This window comes from Corvus moneduloides, chromosome 7 (genome assembly GCF_009650955.1).
Source record: "Corvus moneduloides isolate bCorMon1 chromosome 7, bCorMon1.pri, whole genome shotgun sequence".
NCBI classification, from domain to species: domain Eukaryota; kingdom Metazoa; phylum Chordata; class Aves; order Passeriformes; family Corvidae; genus Corvus; species Corvus moneduloides.
In genome coordinates this window covers 13,434,102-13,449,578 of record NC_045482.1, presented here as the reverse complement: position 1 = coordinate 13,449,578, position 15,477 = coordinate 13,434,102, and the positions used below count along the sequence as shown (strand labels likewise).

The window sequence follows — 15,477 nt, the reverse complement described above, 5'->3', positions numbered from 1 at the left end:
CTGGTCTGTGTGAAATGTGGTATGTAAGTGTGGCAGGAGGTGGAGGGGAAAGGAGTATGTTTGTTCTGCAGAATAATTCTCCTTGCCCAGAGATTAATATCAAATATTAGAGTATCAAAGATGTCAATGGCCTGGAGAATGGTCTTTATCAGACCACCCCATCAGCGGCCCAGGGAGACCTGCTGTGCACACCTGATGCCCAGAACCCATTTCAATGCCTTGTTCCCTTCTGTGTCTCTGCAGCTCAGCCATGCGGGGGACGCCTGAACTCCAAGGATGCTGGGTACATCACCTCCCCAGGGTACCCCAATGACTACCCCTCCCACCAGAATTGCGAATGGGTCATCTACGCCCCTGAATCCAACCAGAAGATTATCCTCAACTTTAACCCTCACTTCGAAATCGAAAAACATGACTGCAAGTAAGAGCTTTCCTCTTCCTGCTTTTGCCTAGTGGTATGGGTCTCGTGCTTCCTTGCACTTGAAATCAAGTATCACCCTGAGCCCCCACAGTGCTGCATCTCCTTGCCTTTCAGGAGCAAGAGTTGCCTGTGAGGTTGTAAGATGCTGCTTTAGACACATAGGATGTGCCTACTCTGCAATGAACTGGTAATTCTTAACTTGGCCTGATACCACCTGAAAGTAAGACCCAACTGGCTTTCAACCTGAGCTTGACTTTGGTTAAAAGGCCGCTTGTTTTTCTGTGTCAAGGTGGCCTTGCTGTTCTTTTAAACCATGCTGGGATAGCAGAGCAATTTCCTGGTGTGTAACTAGGCAGAGGTATGGCAGAGAGCCCTGTGGCTGGAGACACAGTTTTGGCCATGTGAGGCTGGAGACATGGTGGTCTGAGCTGTTTGGGCTGGATCTGACTTCCCATAGTGCTTTTTCTGCTATGTTTGGTAAACTGGGGGGGGGGTGGGTTTGCTTGCTTTTTTTCCCCCTCTTTTTCTTCTAAGAAAGGACCCAGAAACTAGATGTCTGGGAAAAACAATTAACAACTAGTAAAGAATAATTAATGGCATCAAAGGGCACCATAAAAGGCTGAGTTAATAATACGGTCTCAGCAGACATATAAACCTGTGGGTTTCATCTGGAATCCACAGCCAGCTTCAGGGATGCCTGCGTTTGAAGGAGCTTGGGGTCTCCTAAAACAGGCCTGACATAGCAGTCCTGCTAGATACACTGGTCCTGTTGATTAAAAGGGGGTTGCATATGGAGAGGGAAATTCTGTTTGTAAAAAAGGACAAAGAAACAGGGGAAGCATTTATGAGGCTGCAGAATCAGTCCTGTGGAGAACAAAGAATTCAGCATGGGTTTGATGATGTACTGAAGGTTATGAAGTGCAGAGCTGAATCCTCAGCTATCATAAATCAGCATAGCTCCTCTAACTCTAATGAAGGTGTGCTGATTGATGTCATTGGGGATCTTGTCACCCCCTACAGATAAAGCCTGGGCTAATAAGGCTTTGAACACCATGAACTCTCCCTGAAGTCACTGTGTGTGCAAGGTGTTTAGTGCTTTGCAGGATCAGGCCTGTGTATAAAGAAGGGAGAAGGTAGAGAAAGGCTTAACGTGGGCATAGATGAACACAACAAGGCCGTGCAGTGGATGTGAGAATGATAGTTGCTATCAGATTTTATTGTTGCTTGCATAGGCTGAACTGCACAGCCTCCTCATAGCTAATGCAATTGCCCAAATTCACAGTAATAAAGGCTGTATAGGCCCATATTTGCAGTCTGAAGAGTGTGCCTTATGTATTGGCCAGGACAGTGTTGTGTACTGGGCAGGAGGGACTCCAGCTTCTACCTCTTCAAGGTCTCAGGCAAGCAAAAACAGGTCCGTCAGAGACCTGGAAATCCCCATGGGCACCAGGCTTTTCCTCCACCTGCAGGAAGATGTCAGTTTTAGCTCTGAGCATCTTGTGCAACTTTTGCCATGTTTTGCTGCCTGTGAGAGAGCTGTCTGGTCCCAAGCTGCACGTGGTGTGTGCAGTAGGACTGCCTGAGCACTGGGGATGTTGGTTATCCCTTTGCTGCTTTCTGCTTTACTGTGGCAATCTTCTGAGTGGCTGCTGTGTGGTCTCACTATTTCCCTTTCTCTGTGTGTGTGTGCACAAGGGAGCCTTTATTAAAGTGAAACACGACTTATCCACTGTGCACTTGAGTTTCTGCTGGTCACAGCTGTGAGCTGAGAGCCAAGCTGACTTAGGGTGCCTGCTCCCTCAAGCCAGCACTGAATTGGAGTGGGTTTGAAAGAGCTTCATGGACAGTTCTTGACAGGAAGCATAACAGAACAATGAAAGCAGTGCATGAGAAACATGGCCTGAAATAAATGGATAGGAGTGAGATTTTTTTAAGTGACCGGCCAGAAGGAGGCAAATATGGACACTGTGTAATGCTTGAGCATTAATACTTACATTACATTACAATATATTAATGATAGGTGACCATCCAGTGATAAATCTCATCTGAGTGTCAGAGGGTTTTTTATGAAGAAACGAAGACCTCATTGCAGCTGCAGGTGTGAACCTTAACAGGAACAGGAGTTCAGCATCAAAGACACAGTCAGGGCAGAGCCCCCCTTTTGACATCTCATCATTAATATAGAGCACATTCACATCATGGTGACAGGCAGATGGGCTCCATTGGGCCACCCGATCTCTGGGCAGACAAGGTTCCCTGCTCTGGTGTTGCTACCTGGCAGCTATTGGAGCAATAGTGGGGCCAGTCTGTCTTTCCAGCTGCCAGAGGTAAACACCATAACCCCTTCCTCTGGTGCTTCTTCTTTCAACATTTCATTTTACCTTATTAGGCTAAAGTTTCTCCCTCATAAAGCATAACATTTACATTCCTAAAAACCATTCAAAAGCCTACAAAAATATCTCCAAGAGTCTTTTTAGTTTTACTGTGTTCCTTCTGGCCTTCCTTGTATCTGCTTTAGATTTCCCTTTGGGACAGGAGGCATTTCTTCCTGTGTTTTGTACAGTGCCTGGCACCCTGGGGACTTCTGAGGAAAGGTCAGTGATTTCCCCTCGGCCAGTAGCTGGCCAGAAGGGGCCTATGAACCTGGTGCTGTCTAGATGCCAGAGCAAGAGCTGGCTGCAGAGAACAGCTTTGGCAGCCTGAAGGACAGAAGCATAAGCCAGGGATGGATGCCCAAGGTAGCAGCCAGAGGTGGCCGCTCTGTGCTGCTTGTTGCTATTGTTTCCTGGAGGCATATCTGGGCTTTTATTTTTCAGCTGTGTCCAGTTGCATTAAGAAGTAACTACACTCTATCACCACCATCACGAAAGGAGTAATTTGGTGTAATTGAAGCCCCAGAACATTTCTCTCTCTCAGTGCTGTATCTGTGCTCTGAGGAAGTGTCTTGCTTTGGGAGCATGCTAGGTTAAGAAAATTGGCCTCCTCCTGATGTTGTGGCTGTTGTGCACCAGCAGGGCTCCCTGTGGCAGGGAGGGTGGACATGCTGTGACACGGAGTATGGGCCCCAGGCCATTGTTCGTGCTGTCCTGCAGCTGTGGGGCCACAGCTGTAATGACAGAGCCAAAAGGGAAGTTTGATGCTCTGGTAAAAGATCTGCCAAACTATTTGGAAATGATCATCCTAGTGCCTGGCTGTTTCTTCCCCTCTGTGCTGCAAGTGCAGCTGTAGCTCAGGCACTGCACCCCACGTCATTGGTATCTGTTCATTGAACAGGGAAGTGGCATCCAGTGGAAAAGAGCAGGCTGCTGCTGTGGTGAAATGTTTCCACTTCCACGTGGTATGGTGGTTGCTGGGCAGTCTTGTGCATGCCAGGGTTTATTTGGGATCCCAGGAGTGACATGAACCATTTGCAATAGGTGTGGAACAGGGACAGCTATGCCCCAGCTTATGCAGTCATGTAGTTGAGCTGTCCACTCCTTCTTAGTTGCCATTTTGTTGTTCTGTCTGCTCTGCTTGCTTGGAAAATCCAAGTCCGAAACCTCAGCTATGAGTGAGTCATTGCATTTATGACCAACCACCTTTTCCATTTGTGCCACCCTCCCACTGCTGGTCTTCTCTTTGGACCACTAAAAGCTCCCTCCTGCATTTGGCTACTGACTCTGCCACCCCCAGCCACACTCAGCTGACCCTACCAGAGGATGAGGCTGGGCGGTGCACACGCAGCTGAGGTACTCTCCCTCCAGACTGCAGTGGATGTGCTCGTGCTTCCTCTGCAAGCAGAAGACCTTCCAGCTGAGTCATAATATCTGCTCCAGAGGAACAGTGTTTTAAAAAAAGCCCGACTGGTAGTGAGACCATGCTCAGTGGGTTTTTCTGCAGCCATTTCCAACACATGCTTGCAACTGGGTTGCAGTCGGTGGGATTCCTGCCTGGGAAGGACTTGGGGAACCGCTGCCGTGGCTCGCAGCCCCCTCTGGTGGCACATGCCAAATGCTGGCGAAAGTTTCTGGAGGCAGGGGCCGGGGACTCCCAAAATAGGCTGGAGATGGAAAATTGGAAATAGAGCTGCAGTCAGGCTCTTCCTCCTGGCTTTGGGTCCCACTGTCAAGCCCAGAAGGTTTCCAGAAACAGGAACTGGGGCCACTATCATGAGGAAATTTATGCAGTTGTCACTGTGATCTCGTAAATGCCATAATGGTGCCAAGAGAGTTGAACCAAGCACAGCATCCTAATGCATGCTGGATACAGGACAGGCATAGCAGGAGGAGACACACCTGCTCCCAGCTTGAAGTGCAGAGTGAACCAAGATTTGGCTGGGGAGATACCATGCTCCTAGTGCCCATCTCACAGAGCACTGCTGGCCAGGGGACACTGGCAGCAACATGCTGGTTTTCCCCTGCCACAGTACAAAGGGTGAGACGTGCGGCTAGGACAGTCAGTGAAGGCCTCTTATGGCAGCATGGCTATCTCCTGAGTGCCCAAAAAGCTGGGCAGTGGAACAGAACAGCTCTGCATTCTTCCTAGAGAGGCACAGAGACATTGGCTCAAATTCCTTTGAGCTGAGGTGGCAGGGAGAGCTGCATCCAGACCCAGTATCGACAGCCAGTCAGGCAGCTGGGGGCTGCAGCATTCAGCCTGCCTCTCTTGCCATCTCCTTCAAACAAGAGCATAATATTGCGAGAAGCCTTCTATCAGTGAAGGTTAAGAGTAGACAAGGCAGCAATCATGGACAGCTAATTAGTAAATGCTTTGAAAAGTATGCATAATTAGCTTATTAGTAAACATTTTAGAAACAATGCAGTTCATCTTGTGATTGGCAAAATGCTTAGAAAAGAGGAAATACATTTGGAACACTAGAGAATGCCAGGGGCTGGAGGGGTTCTTCGCTAGGATGCAAGGGGAAGTGACTGCATCTCCTGAAGCACTGGGGGAGTCGAGCTTTAACTTTGCAGGGAGGGGAAGTCAAAGATGAGATGTTAAGGAAGGCATTTGCTTGCTCATACATTTGTGGCATGGGTAGCCAGAAGCAACATTTCTAACGTACAGGAAATAATTCAGTCTGGGTAACATGACACTGCAGCTCAACTTGTCTTCAAATGAGCTTCTACTGTTTTTTAACTCCATCCAGCATCCGCTGTATGGTTCATAATTCCCATTAAGCCCGGGTCATTTTCCAAAATGGAACATCGGTGAATGGGTTAGCTGTGATGGTGAGACCAGGCACATGCGTTAACAGCTAGAGGCTGTTCACATGCCTCTTCTCTGCTTCCCATCTCTGCTTGCTCTGTGGCTGTGCTTCTCTATGCCCCAGAGCCTTTCCCTGCAGAGACAGGCCCAGTCCAGGCTCCGCAGAAGGTGGTGGCCCCAAATGCACTCTCATGGGGTCTCCTATGTCCTGCCAGCTCACTAACATCCTGTGCATAGGAGTCAGATCTCGTTTTGCACCTTGTTTCCTGTTGGCATGATGACAAATTGAGGGCCAGCTGGTGACACTGGGAACAATAGGATTAGAGACAGAGACCTCTCCCCCTCCTTCCTGCTGCTGAGGAGGAGCTGGTAGTGGTGGTGGTGTACTCGCTTCTTAGTCAGCGTCTCTGTCCAGCAAGGAAAGGAACAGGACCCCACAGCATCTGGACAGGGAGCAAGCACAGGGCTGGCTGTGGTGGCTCCTCACTAAGAAGGTTCAGAATTCAGCTAAAAGTGTCAGAAACGTGTGCATTTTTTGAGCAAGCACTGTAAGCTACACTCCAGGTCTAAGTCCTTTGCATCTTTGCAGACCCTGCTCAGTGCAGATGCCATAGGATAGGAGTAGAGCAATCACACTGGAATGCCTGATAACCACAGTATTGAGGTGCTCCTGCTTTCAGCAGAGCCTGAGGCCCTTGACTATCCTTGCAACAGTGCACCAGCCCATGGTGTGACACCAGTGACACCCTTCACAGAGGCTCATCCCAAACAGGTCTCAGGAGCCTCAAAAACTATCTGTGGGACTATGAGTTTTGGTCACTTTTTTTGTGTTATACAGTGGGATTAACAGTGCTCTTCTACATCATGGGTTTGCTGTCTGGATGCAGGAGTTAGAAGGTTTAGTGACTGTAAGGGGAGTGCCAGAATGATATTATAAAAATTATCCATTTTTTGTTAAGAACTAGATGCTAAGCCCAGTAAAAGCAATGCTGAGGTTTTACCTTGATTTACATAGGAACTAGTTTAGCCTTTTAATGAGCAACTGTTTGATTTAGCTATGTGCAGCCTTTTTAATAGATATAATCCCTATTGTCAGGCTGTAACAGGGGAGTGGCAGACTCCCCAGCAAGTACCAGTTCTGGGAGTTGTGAGATTTGGGTTCTTCCTCTTCCCTGCTATTGATTTACTGTTCCTGCCTTGGTGAATCACTTAAAATTCCTGCCTTATAAAGAAGAGAAGATCTGGGCATCTGCAGGCATAAAACCCAGTCTAGATAGCAACAGTGCAGTGCACACTCCCCTCCAAAGGCTGCTGAGCAGCAGCATCACACAGGAGCAGGTCAGAGCGTTGCAGACAACGACCAGTTCATTCTCAGCCTTTTCTGGCTGGGTGTGAATTCTGCAATTAAATATGAGTGCAAAATAAAAAGAACAGACTGCAAAGAGCAGACTGAAAAACAGAAGAAATTTGTGGTTGCTTTTGGCCAGAACTCAGCATAGAATATATTTGAAGGAATTGGGGGAGGTTAGGTTTTAGTCTGAGGCAAGTTCTCTGCTTTCTTTAAATCAAGCAGCTGCACACCACCGTTGAATGGCAATGTTGCAAACCACAGTCTGGTGATCCTGGAATTCCTTATAAGTTAATAGCAGTCATGGTCCACTAATCACAGCTAGGATGTTTTAAGCAACTGTCTTTGATATATCAGTTCAAACACACCATAGAAAGCCTTCCTTATGCTGACTTAGTGAGTAGATCAGTAGATCATTAGAAAGAGTGAATAACCCGGGGGTTTTCTGTTAGTTTCTCACCCCACCCCACTGCTAATCCCAAGGAATTCTTGAGATCTACCTACAGCTTTGGTGAGTAATCAGAGTACAGTAGTATGGTGTGGTTTTAAAGTAACACTGGGTCAGACATGGAGATATTATTGTTTAATGAATTCGTAGAAGCAGAGCCTGAAGCAGGGCGGTCTGACAGCAGAAATGCTCTGCCAAAGACTTCGTTCTGTTGCAAATGGCACAGAAACTAGCAGGGTGGCTGCTCGTTTTATGTGACTGCCCCCACCTTCTTGCAGTGGTACAGAAGATACTGTGTGAGGAATCTTTTGAGGTGGAGTTTTGCTTTCCTGAGACAGGCAGTACTCACCCACTGGCGGTGGGAGAGCCCCTGTGCTCAGCCCCGTGCCTGCCGAGGCCATGCGGCATGCAGGGTGTTTGCACGGGAAGTGCTCAATGTGTTTGAAGCCTCCAGGGAAACCTCAGAGCTGGGGCTGTTGATCGATGCCGAACAAGAAGTAGTAGTAGTCGTCGTCCCCCCACTCCCCCCCACCGGCAGCACGAGAGTTTGAGGCATGTGCTCAGCTTCCTTCCTCTTCTGTGAGTGTTGGTATGAGGTTTCATTTACATTGTTATCTTGCAGGGAGAAGGAAGGTGTAATGACTGTCTCTTTGGTAATACTGATGTCTGGCTGTTAATCATGGGTGGGAACAAGGTCTGGGATCTCCATCAGCAGAGGGGACTGACTCACCATTGATCTATGTTCACTGCATCTTGTTGAAGTTTTTTGACCCATTTGATTTCTTAGGTTTTCTTTTGTGAAAACCCTCTGATTTTTCTGCCATTCAGGAGCAAAACATCTCTCTGTCTTTAAATATGGCAGATGGGGATTTCTTCAGATGTCCAACAACTCAATTGAAGGAGACCTCAGGAGACCTCTCCCCTTCCTTGTCCCCCTTCTCAGCCTGTCTTTTCATCTGCAATCTGGAGATGTAAGGGCTATAGTAATAGAGTGTCAGAGGAAGTAATTGATTCATCACACGCCGAGAGAGGAGTCTGTTGCCTTCAGTGTCAACGGAGCTGAACCACAGCCTGGAAGGGTGAGGGAGGCTTGTAAACACTCCATGGCTGAGCTGGCAGGACAAAGCAGACACACTGCCATGGCTGAACGGGAGGGTGACACAAAGGGTTGCTTGGAAGAAAATCTTTCTGAGCAAAGCAGTGGCAGGGTCCTTGCCTGTAGGAGAAACAGGGACAGTCCTATCCCCCTGTTCCCAGAGCACAGAGGTACCTTAAGGAGAAAGAGTACCTACCAGCCTCATGCAGCATCCCATTCCCTTGCCTCTGTCTCCCTCTTGTATCTTTATGTGGCTTCCTCTCTGACCTGCTGCCCTCGGCTGGGCTGAGCTCACCTCAGCGGTACCAATCAGCCCCTGCCAGCAGCTAATTCTTCCCACACCGCCGGACAGTTACTGCTGTCTCACAGAACTGTGTGGGAGGTCACTGCTGCTGCCAGCGTGCAGCAAGGTGTGGCATGTGCATGGCACAGCACTCACCCTCGCTCAGGCATTGACTGTGCTCAGACTTGGCACTGTTTGGCTCAGATGGCTATTGAGCTGAACGTGCCCATATTTTGAGGAGAGAAGGGGGTAGGAGATGCTGTGCTATGCAGTATGCAAGGAGGCACCAGGCATGTTTGGTGCACTGTTTGCCCCAGAAACAGCTCTTACTACAAGCTGGCACAGCCAAATTGTGGGAATGCCCAAACAGTGGAGGCTGCAGGCCAGTCTTGGCAGTAAAGGTTTACTCGCTTGTGCATCAGCTAAGGCAGGAGCTGGGCTGTGAACAGGCTGTGTCTGAGAAAATTCGGGGTCAGAAAGTCGTCCTATGGTGGGCCAGTCCCAGGGTGACCATCCATCACTAATGAGGGCTGTAGACAGCCAGGAGGGTGAGGGTGGGCTGGTCAGGGCTCTGTTCTTACAACCTCCTTTATACAATTGGTGCTTAACGAGGTGTTTATTTCAGTTTTGTGCTGAAAAAAAGCCAGTGCAAATGAGTGATAGTGGAAAGCCCAGCTACCAAGCTCTGATCCCTGTCTGATCCCGGTTTTTACTCTTTCCTTTTGCTTTTCACTGCATGTTGTATCTAAGGCCATGGCTGATATTGCACCAGCAAGGTGTGATGGAACATCACTTGCTCCTCTGGGAGTAGGACTGGCACAGCAGGCTGTGTGTGTTCCCTGATCTTCATCAGCACCCCAGAACTTGGACAGCCTGGCCTAAGCTTGTCTCCATCTATTGCCTGGGCTGTCAGGCACTGGATCCCATCAGGAAAGCAAAATCTGTTCCCCCCACTGCAAAGAGACCAAAGTGAACATTTCCCCTTGCCTTCTGCCTGCTCTGCTGCTTTTTGGCAGTAAATTTTCCTTTTGTGGTTTTTATCTTTTATTATATTTATTTTTTTCTTTCTGTTAGTGATCAAGTGCCTGTAAGTGGTGACAGTAAAATGACATAGAAACCAAAGTCTAATTTTTCCCACAGATGGGTTGTAGCAGAAGGAGAAAAGTGCAAATGCATTTTCTCAAGTGTCCTTCGTTTTAGGGTATGAAAGGGTTGTGAGTTGTTTCAGTTCCCTTAGAGCAGCAACAGAAGGCAGAATGCCATGGAAAGGGGACTTATTCTGAACATGCTTTATATATTTTATTCCTGATTTCACCATGATTCTCCCCCCACCAATGAACACCAAAGACATCTTGCAACAAAAGACCCCTGTAGCTAAAAATAGAAGAGTGAGGAATTTATAGAAGGTTTTGGAGACAGAAATAAAATTAAACAGCCATGTGTAACTCCTGAACAACAGCCTGCAGAAAACCCCCGAAGTGCACATTAGCACATCTCTTTTTCTTATATAACGGACGGTTTTCCAGACATGCCCCAGATGAGAGCACTTCTCCACTCCAACACGCCTTTCCGCAGCGATCTGGCAACACAGCTTGAGGGAGGCAGCCTAGGGATGAACGGCAAAGCACGGGGGAGCCTTTGCTCTCCTGTCTCAGGGGAGGGCAGCAGCATGCTAGGAGCTGAAATTCCCTCCTGAATCACAGCTTGCCTCAGGAGCACTTTGCAGTTATGTTTTATTCCTCCCTTTGCACGAAATATTTTGGCTACCTTCCCCCTCCACACACATAAGTTAGCAGTAACTGCTGAAAACCTCCTCCCATCAGCAGTGCTTGTAAGGGGGTGAAAACAACAACACAGAGTTTAAACAGAGGCTCTTTATAGTTTCCATTTTTTGTCTTCAAGGCATTTTGGAAGAAGTTTTCCAATCTAATAGGGTTATTTTCTCTCCTTCTCTGTGTGTTTTTCTTTTTCTTTTCCTTTTTCCTTTTTTAAATTTTTTTCTCTTTCCCTTTAACTGGATAACTGGATTTTTTTAATTTCTCAGAAATTCTGGTCAGATTTTTTGAGGACATAAGAAAATAATCCAAAGCACAGTAGAATGATTACAAACCCTCACAATATTGTGATTACACAAGACATAATTGGATACAACAAATTCAAAACAAACTTCTGAGAAATCCTAAGCAGTTTTGCCTGTGCCATTGCCCCCCCACTCCCCCCACCCTAGCCTAGCTCTCCCCCTGCTGCCATTGAATTTTTGTCATTTTAGTCACTGAAATCCAGTGAAATCCCTTCAGATTCAGAGCAATTATAGCCCATTTCTCTCTGTTGTTGCCAGAGTCAGTTATTTCCATAAGGGCAAAACAAGGGCAAGCTCTGTGAGCATCTTTTGCTTCAGCATATGCAAAAATGGCCCCAAAAGGTGCAGACTGAGGTCAGATTCATCTCTCCAATGTTCAGACACCCAAAGCCCAGGTCTAGTTAGTAAGAGTGATTTGAAGTACTTTTGTTGTCCGTGCAGAAGAACAATTAATCCCATCCCAAGCTGGGTGTGAGAAGTCTGCTTCCTCTGAGAGCCGAGGACATTTAGCTAGCTGAAGGTAGGTGTGGTACAGGCTTTTTAGTTCTGTGCACAAAGCTGTATCAGGGCTTGTGTCTATGAGGACTGATTCTTTTCTCACACCAGGATAAATTAGGAGTGATTACCCTTAAAATGATGAGTTACACATGTGTAAAACCAGTTCAAGTCAAAGGAGAATCCAATTCATCTGCTGTATTTATAATTAATTACTCTGATTAAGGGCTGGCAGCTAAGATCAAACTTCATTGCTCTTGTCTCATCAGATAACAGTGGTGCTTGCCTCTGCTATCATGGCTGTAAAAAAAAAATAATTTAAAAGTCCTCAGTAGCTTCTGGAACAATTTAACCTTTGAAGGGTATGTCCTGCAGTTGCTCAAGATTGTGTAAACATCACGGAAAAGTTTTTTTTGTCTTTCGCAATGTAACCACCCATGAAATAAGGATTTGGTTGAAAGGTGGAGTACAAAAGAGCATGAAGATGGGTGTTGACACAGAAAAATCGACTAAGCCAGCTAGCACGTAATGGACGTTAATTCTAGCCACCTCTTGATTGTGCAACAAGCACAGAGATGCTGGTTCACCATTTCTTAACTATCTCTATACTGCAACTGCTATTTAATTTCTAAGAAACTGCCTGTTCTTAGAGGATGTTCAAAAAACCTTATGCTTTTTATAAAAATTTCTAAGAAATAAACCTCCCACCACCTTTTCAAAGGGGGAACAATTGCATTTACTAGCTGCCATTGTGGCTAAGCACAGGCCTTCCCCAGCTACCTGCAGAGTATTAACACCTGCCCAATTTCACTAGAATAGCACTTTCTCTTCCTCCCCTCAGCAGATGGATTCAAGACACAGTGACATATGGTTCAAGCAGAGCAGAGGTCTTGAAGGCTTAAGTCAGCTCTGGGCATTCCCAAATTTAGGGTTGTTGTCATGCAGTCTGTACCTATTTGTCCCTCTGTCTGTCTAGGCCAGATTTCTCCAATATAATATAATCTCTCCAGTCAAGACTGGCTTCTATTCTTGGCTGTGCTGCAAACTTCCTGTGTGACCTTGGAGCAGACACTGCTCCTCTCTGCCTTCCTACCTCCCAGGGTATCGTGAGAATCCCATCATTACTGTTTGCCAGCTGCAGTCATGAGCCCCATGGAAACGCCTATAAATAATAGCTCCAAATTAGACATTGGAGGAGTTCAGGTTAGAGCCTTGCATCTCTCTCCAGTCCTGGCAAGCACTGGAAACTGGGCTTTGCTGAGTGCAAGTCCTCACCTACTTCAAGTCATAGCTCTAGAGAGAGACTGAGAAAGCTGCCAGCTAGGTCAGAGCTTGGACTGGGGAGCCAGTCCTCCTTAAGCTTTGGAGCAAGGCTTTGCACAAATTTATGTATTCAGAGGACTCATTCTATGGCTGTGAAGGTATAAATAATTTGTGATTCATGTTTCTCCCCATCTTTAGATGATGTCCCTGTAATGCCCTTGAAGGATGTTTCAATGGGGAAGGACTCAGCATCTCTTGGGACCTGGGGATGATGGTCAACGGGGTTGTTGATTTGGTGTTCAGCAGTATGGGTCACCAAACTGCTTTGAGTTGTGTCCCTCTGGAGAGGAGCACCCAGAGGAGTGTCGCAGGCTTTCTGGTGCTGCTCCCTAGGTGGGTTGTAGCATTCCTGGAGCTCAGCAGTGCCTGAGTGGGCACGTGGGAGGTCTGTCCTGGCCCCAGGGGATCACAGAGCACAGCTCAGTGGTCAGGGAGCAGATTAGCTATTTCCCAACAGAAAAGGACTGAAAAGCTGTAGGTCTTCCCATAATCACTACATCTGGGGCTTGTTTGCCTTTGTTGCACTTCTCTTGGGGGGCCAGCAGCAAAGTGACTTAGGAAAAATAGAAAGGAAACACTGGGAAGCAGAGAGAGGTTGACTGGAGAAAAAAGCAAGCAAACAAGCATGAATAATACAGGCTGTAGAAGTGCTTTAGAATTAGTTTATAAAAGCTCTCTTAACATCAGCAAAGCACTTTCTATTAAAAAATCTGTAATAAAAACACAGCAATATTTGTAAGCATTGTACATTTTCTGTTTAATTCTGTTAAACAGCTTCAAGAAGAGCATCTAAGCCTTGTATTTCCCTTCTTTCTCAGCCTCCATTGTCTGGGGAGTTAAAAGCACTTCAGCATTGCCTCCCTGCCTCAAAACTCCCTGGTGAAAAGCTGTCTGAGGTGGTTTCAAACCAACTCACTGACCTTCCCACTCAAGCAGCAGCTGGGAATGTCCTGCCATTGTGCCATTGGAGGAGCAGCCAACTGTGGTCACCTTCGCTGCAAAAGAAGAGTTGGTTAATCCATTGATTATACTTGTGGGTTACAGAGGTTGCACCCTACCCTCACATATTTATGCTTGGCTCGTTGGAGCAATGCCTAGGTGGGGAAAAGTGGCCATGAAATGTGCTTGGAGAGATGGCAGCTTTCCCAGTAGAGGTAATGCCAGAGAGGTCAGCCCACAGGAATGTTGGTGCATGTTGACTGAAACAATGGATTTGGTTAAATGAGTGAAATGCAAATTGCTGGGCACTGTATGAGACAGTTTGAATGCCATTGCAGCATAAATGTATCCCACCCAGCTGTGCCCTAGTCTGTAATTATCTGAAAATGAAATGCTTAGAGTAGAAAGCATGGTTAGGTTTTCTTCCTTCCAATTTTTCTTCTTCTTTTTCACAAGGGAAGAAGAAAGTCTGGAAACCAATGCTTAAGCTTAACAGAAGCAAAGATTTGGCCAAACTAGATTGTAACATGTCCAGTGACCCAGAATGAGGAGAATGGGGTTTATCAATTTGTTTGTTGGAGGGCCAAGGCATGGACATGACTGAAGCACATGGTTCCAAAAGAATCTGTGGTGGGGATTAGCTGGCATTCTTGCTGAAGTTTGGAAGTTTAACAGTTTTGACTGGACATCCTTGGTGTTTCATTTTGAAAACCTAAAGCTTATTTGCTGTGATGGAGAGGAAGTAGGTGCTCCTGCTCGTCCGGGCAGGAGCTATCTCCCAAGTGTAATACTTCCCCAATTCACACTCTGTTTATATGACCCAAAGAAAAAGTTTTGCCTCATGCGGAGCAGAGGACTTGGGCCAAGATCTTTTAACTAGGGAAGAAAACTCTTACACATTTATATTAATTTTACATTTGGCAAAAAATTATTCCCTGACCTTCCCTTAAGGGCTTTTTTTCAGTTGTTTTTAACATTTGATTTATTAAGGATTAGCTCCAGTATGAGAAAGCTAAGTTAGATGCTTGAATGAAGCCAAATAGGGTTTAATTCAAAGAGGCAAATATTTCCTGATGATTTACTTACTAGATTCATTCTTTTAATTTTCCATTTGCAGATTGCCCATGAGGAGATTGCAATATTCCCAAATTGTATGTGTTACTGGAAGCCTGTCACCCATTCAATAAGAAAGTATTTCTTGGTCCAGAACTTGCTTCTGAAATTGCAGGGCTCCTACAGAACTGGGTGGCTTGAGGAGCCATGTGGACAGCACTAGGATGTGTGGTGTGCTGGCTACAGCAGCAGCTGTGATCACTGCAGTCAGGTAGTTGAAGCCATGTACTGTGTTGGCGAGGTACAACCCCACGAGGACACAAACAGATGTGATTCCCTGGGATGCAGCTAACCTCTGCCTGTGCATGAAAATGGCAGCTTTTACAATCCACCCCATTAACTGTGTTTTGCCAACATTCATGTTTTTGCCAAATTCATTTTTTGCCACATATTCACAATTTCACTAGTAGCCAGTAGTCCTGCGGCACAGATGTGCACTTCAGATGTGGAAGGGCTGCAAGCACACTGAAAGCAAGTAGTTATTTAAAGAACAAAATGTCCCCGCTGTTTGCTCAGTACTACTTTAAACAAATAGATAAACAAGGAGGAAAAAATTCTACTTAGAAGCACTAACACTGCCTTCTACATTCCTCCTCCCTAGAGAGATGGTAGGATCAAGCCACATATGATGGACATTAGTGGGGTCATTCAGGGTGCTGCTGACTGGTGTCAGGGTAATAAGGGGTCACGAGGTAATAGATGGCTAGGCAGAGCTGAGGAGAGAGCAGAGGGAGCAGATCTTCA

At 46.6% G+C, this 15,477-nt stretch overlaps 1 protein-coding gene across 6 annotated transcripts in view; it reads left to right on the top strand.

Annotated features, from left to right (window-relative positions):
- The window catches only part of NRP2 (neuropilin 2), an 89,751-nt gene that overhangs the window by 11,828 nt on the left and 62,446 nt on the right, over positions 1–15,477 (top strand). For all 6 annotated transcript variants that reach the window (XM_032114590.1, XM_032114587.1, XM_032114591.1 and 3 more), the window contains exon 2: positions 244–421. In XM_032114590.1, coding sequence (XP_031970481.1) covers positions 244–421 — 178 coding nt within the window. The remainder of the gene's footprint in view (positions 1–243; positions 422–15,477) is intronic.